Source organism: Sinocyclocheilus rhinocerous, unplaced genomic scaffold, assembly GCF_001515625.1.
Source record: "Sinocyclocheilus rhinocerous isolate Xijiao unplaced genomic scaffold, SAMN03320098_v1.1 scaffold2161, whole genome shotgun sequence".
NCBI classification, from domain to species: Eukaryota; Metazoa; Chordata; class Actinopteri; order Cypriniformes; family Cyprinidae; genus Sinocyclocheilus; species Sinocyclocheilus rhinocerous.
Window position 1 is genome coordinate 7,432 of NW_015648277.1, and position 5,783 is coordinate 13,214.

The following is a 5,783-nucleotide window of genomic DNA, read 5'->3' on the forward strand; positions in this document are numbered from 1 at the left end:
TCTGCAGCCAAATGGTGTAGCTGCAGTATCTACCACCAAAGCTGCAGCTAACACCAAACAGCCATGCTACCCAACCAAACCTTGACTCTGTTGGTCTATATGAAAGCTTTTTGTCACTTTAATCAGTCTGAATAAGCTCTTTGCACTACAATCATTATATCTGCACTGTTTGTTTACTTCACTGGTTTGCACTCTATCTGCCATGTGCTGCTTTATTTATTTTTTTACATGACCTTATTTGTATATTTGTATAGTTGTATTTTATATTTAATCTGTATCTATCTGTATTTATGTTCTACTGTTAGTGTTATCTGTATGCACCAAGGCTCTGAGAGTAACGCAATTTCAATTCTCTGTATGTATGTGCTGTACATGTGGAAGAATTGACAATAAAGCAGACTTGACTTGACTATAGATGTGTTACCTAGGCTAACCATCTGTCCTCCCTTTCCAAAATTTTCTTGTTTCTGTGTTCAGATGAGTGATTCTTGTCATTTCAGTGCAGATACACCAGATCTTCTAACACTGCCATCCTGATCCAGAATACATTCTACAAAACCGTCTCAATGTTGTGTTGTCTCACTATCCTGCCAAATTATGTCTGACTTTTTATCACCAGCACAAGTAAACACCAGCCCTGACATGAGACGATTACAAATCAACCCTTTTGTTAATATTTTTCCCATGCAGCAAAGCAGCAAGAATACAAATGAATGGTTGTGGACATGCAGAAGCACGGAGTTGAATTACCAAAAAGGTGACGTAAAATATTTATCTGTCTCTGGTGGGGCAGAGGTAGTTGCTGAAGCCAAATCACTGAATAACTCAAGCACATAAGATTACAAAGAGAGACAGAGACTGAGGAAGAAGACTGGTAATATCATGTAAAATAAACAAAATAAAAACACAAAGAGTTGATTATTACGAACAAAACAATTCATCTCAACAGATTAAAGCAGACTGATGCTATGATGAAGAGACTCAGGCTTGTGATATTTTCCAAAAAGCCTACCCGGCCCATTCTCCGGCTGAATGGAGAAAGAGGAAACATCTTTCATCTTTCTGTCCATGGATTGATGCCAAAATGTTAAGAGCTCGCTCAATCTTTTATGAGGCCAGCTTTGGATTTAGTGCCGCTTTGTTTCTACATCTTCCCATTTGGCAGAGGCCACCTCAACCAATATACTCACACCACAAATTTAATTAGACACACTAAATGCAGTCATGCTGAACCCCAGCAACACTTTTGGCCACTTTTGGCTTTACAAAAAAATAAAATCAGATGTCAACATGTCAGATGTCTGACACAATTTGTGTTTGTTTTAAGCGAAGAGATGAAGAATACTTCCCGTCAAAACACAATGACTTGCAGTTTCAAACATGATTAACTTTCCTGTCAGATGTCAGGTGGCATGTAAATTTTGCACCCAGTAAATGAGCTGTTTTCAACTACATCATTATTGATGAATCACTGACTGACTGAATCACTGATTGACTGATGACTTCTAGCAACCTTATTAACAAATCACTGCACACTGCTCCCATCCAAAAAATATTTAGACTGAAATAAGGACTTGTCTCAAGCAATCGACTCACGTCCAAGTCGAGGCACAAATAATTGTATTAAAGTCAAAGTAGGCTCTCAAATAGGCTAATATTTGCCAGGTTAGTTTCTCAAATTGTGACTCAAGATATTTTACCTTTAGTCCGCTGTACTCTGCAGCAGACCCTCGGTCCACTCCGGTGATATAAATGCCCAGAGCATACTCAGCACCTCCACGGATCATCAAACCCAGAGATCGCCCATCATCCAGTGAGATATTCACCTGGGGAGAGAACACACACATTTGTATATTATCATGCTCATCTCACTTGTTTATGTATTCACTAACAAGTCTTCACAACAGCATAACTCCTAAAGCAATCTAACAGTACACGTCCAATTTATTCTCTAGCTGAGCAATAGGCTCCCAGGGGAAACTTTGGGATTGACAGCTAAGAAAGGGTTGAAAGTGTCAAAAAGTTAAACTTTATACAAATGAGAGGAAAAACGGCTGTGACGTCTGCCACAAGTGTTTCAAAACCTGCCGATAATGCTGGAGTCTTTGCTGAATTCAATGCATAAATCACAGCTACATATTTCTAGATTCATCTTAGATTCCAAACTTAGCTTTGCACTCTTTCATTGTCATTAGACTATGGCTGCATTAACTTAATGTATAATTTATGCTGTATGTAATAATTTAAATAATTTTCTTCACTTTTTTCCATCTGTAATCTATTGTAATTGGATACATTTATTAGTTTCATTAACTTTAGACACTTTCGGTCATGTGAAAAAGTCTTGTAAAACGCTTTTCACAATGTTACTTACTGTATATATTTATTTTCACTAACAATGTCCACTAGTGAATATAGAGGTATGTCTGGAAAAATTGTTAAAATTTTCATTATCTTCTGAAATAACAAGTACATAAATAAGTAAATAAATAAATGTCATTTATGGGGCATTGTGTTTAACAGCTTTTTTTTGTGTGTGTGGAAATTTATGGAATAATATAGCCAACTCGTTTATCTTGCTATGGGTAATTGTATAGCTGGCACTTTAATAAATAGACAGAATTAAAGAGGTCATATGATGCGATTTCAATTTGTCCTTTCTCTTTGGAGTGTTACAAGCTCTTGGTGCATAAAGAAGATCTGTAAAGTTGCAAAGACTAAAGTCTCAAATCCAAAGAGATATTCTTTATAAAAGTTAAGAGTTAACCACACCTACCTAAAACGGCTCGTTCTAACACGCCCCCACATGTCTACATCACGATGATTCAAATGCGAGTTTTGGGCAGTGTAGAGTAGCGCTTGTTGTTTGTCATTTCTCTGATCACAAGTGCAGACATGGTTTTATGTTTACGCGGCTCGATGCAACGCAACGCGTAAAAAGACAGTATAAGTCATTATAATCCGTAATTATGTCCCCACTGGATGCAACGAATGCCTCGTTTATAATGGGTTTTCATGTTTTTTGTCTTGTCGCTCCGGGAGACGGCATCAACAGTATGGTGAGGGGTGTAACATTTCCGTCTCACGCTTGAGGTATTCGGCCAATCACAACGCATTGGATATCTGGCCAATCAGAGCACACCTCGCTTTTCAGACTGATGAGCTTTGTAAAAATCGACGCGTTTCAAAAAGGCGGGGCATAGAGGAGAAACAATAATGTACAGTATGTGGAAAATAATGTTTTTTTTTTTACTTTAAACCGCATAAACACATTTCATTACACCAAATACACAAAATAATGTTCTTTTTAGCAGCATCATATGACTCCTTTAAATAATATATTTACACATTTTACATAATTTGACAGATTCTAAGTTATGGTAGTTTAACGTGACCTTCATACAATTTAAAAAAAAAGTTTAAACCTGGAACATAAGTGAATTGAACAAACTCCCCTTACAATGACTGCATTAGGCATGGGCCGATTACCAGTTTCAAGGTATACCGCGATTTGAAAATGTCACGGTTTCAAAACTACTAATATTTTCCGTTATACCATTCCTGCGGTATGCGCTGTTTTTCATGTCTCCTCAAAGACTGAAAGTGTAGGAATCCCTCAGGTTGAGTGCAGTGTAGAGAGTAACACGACCCTCCTCCTTCTGTTGGTGCGAGCGAGCGGTCAGTCACGTGTGTGTAGGATGGCAGAACTTAAGGAGCTGCCCCTGGAACTTACGCGATCAGCAACCGGACGTTTTTTGTCTTATTGCAACTCGTCTCTGTTTTGGACTTGCACAAACTGCGTTGCAATGCAATCATTTTCCAAAATGTAATTTATGTGAAAATATGAAGTCCGTAAACGCCCATTAACACGGTTTTGAAACCGTGAAACACAGGTCAGAGACGCTGAAGACAGACGCAAAGAGAAAAATACTGTAGCAGGCAGATTACTCACTGTTCATGATGCACGAACTATAGGAAGAAAATCCTCAATATTGATTTGGGGGTTTATATGAATGTGTTTCTGAGGGGAACTGACTGTCTTCAGCAAAGTTTACGTGGTATTTTCTTTTAATCTCGTCTCTGTATTGAATGTGTTTCTGAGGGGAACTGACTGTCTTCAGAAAAGTTTACGTGGTATTTTCTTTTCAACTCGTCTCTGTATAGTTCATATAGAGTGGGGGAACTATGACGTCACTTTGTAGGCGGATCAGCTGTTAGCATCGCACTGGTTCCCTCGACAAAAAGCCAATGGGATTTTTCCATAGACTTTTGGATTATCGCAAAAAATAAGCTCTGTGTTCAACCATAGTTCATGAAACTTACACGTTTTGTCCATCGAGATAGTCTTCACAAAATAATATAACTTTTATGAATTTTGAAGCCTAAATAAAAGCGGCAGAACTTAAAAGCTAAACTTAGGCTATAAACAAACTACACCACCACGGTCGCTCGCCTTCAACGTCACCACCACCATGCTTCCCACAACTTTTCAAGCTTATTTTTAACGTGTTCAGTGAAAAGGATTTACTCTGTATATGAATTTTAATCCACGCTACATTAACGTTTTCATCGTTAAAATTTCACTTTCACCGCGACTAAGCCGGTAAATGTGGTGTTTACATGGAATAATCATATGAGTTTACCTTATGGTACGAACCCAGAGTCTCTGCATCAGTGGGAAAGCAATAAAACGAGCATCTTCCATCCGAAGACTTGTGTTGCATTGAGGGGCAAAACAAAAAACACTGTCGAACAACAATATAAAATGCGGGAAACTATTAACTGGTTATTCTACAATTAATTGTATTACAAATTATACTACGACTGGAAAATACTGTAAATTGATAAACTGTTCGGCGTGATGACGTTATATGTCTCCGACAGCGCCTGTAGTCCCATTTAGCAACTTGTTAGCAACCATCTTTTTTAAGAAACGTAACAGTTTAAAAAAATCACGAGTGGGGTGTAACTGGTATGTTTTATGTCGTAGAATAATATAGTGTATCTTGAGCTTGTGTGAACCACGGACCTTATTTTACGGATTTAACCAAAATCCCATTCAAAAAACCCATTGACTCTGGGACGATGGAACCGGAAGTGCTAAAATGCTAACTCGCTTCTGGGTTTTTGCCTACAAAGTGGCATCATAGTTCCACCACTCTATTAAAGCAGTGTTTCAGCCATAGACTGTATAAAAACATGGACGTAGTGTCCGTGACGTCACCCGTAGGTTTCCGAAGAGCGTTTTTGAAGCCTAAAGTAGGCGGAGCCGGCCGTCGCCATCTTGGCAGCGCGTCACCGCGCGTCACTCCCGGATAATCGAAAATGGGCAAAGAGGCGGGAGCAGGTTGCTGAAACCAAGCCCACCTAGCTCGACGTGGTGACAGCACGAGTTATAAAAAAATTCACCCCCCTCTAGTGTTGCTTTCGTCAACGAAAATTATGACTAAATATCGTCGTCAACGAACCTTTATTACGTGACGAAAACGAGACGAGACGAGACGAAAATGCTGGTCATGTGACGATGACTATAATTAAATGTATAATGCAATATCGTTGACGAATAAAAACGAGACTAAATGTGGTTTACAAAATAAAAACTATGCTAAAATGTCTCTTCATTTTCATTGACCAAAACTAGACGAAACGAAATGTTATAACGTTATTTCGTCCCGTTTAGTCACGTTATTATTATTATTTTGACTGCGCAGACGTCACTTCCTCAAGCCCCACTCGCGGCATTATTTAGAACAGTGTTTCCCAACCGGGGTGACCGGGGTGCC

General features: G+C 38.8%; 1 protein-coding gene across 1 annotated transcript in view; it reads right to left on the reverse strand.

Moving 5' to 3' along the window:
- Positions 1-1,700: 1,700 nt before the first annotated feature.
- Positions 1,701-5,783, reverse strand: part of LOC107709680 (whirlin-like) — a gene marked incomplete at its 3' end in the record, with an annotated part of 25,542 nt that continues 21,459 nt past the window's right edge. The window contains exon 3 of the mRNA XM_016514262.1: positions 1,701-1,826. Coding sequence (XP_016369748.1) covers positions 1,701-1,826 — 126 coding nt within the window. The remainder of the gene's footprint in view (positions 1,827-5,783) is intronic.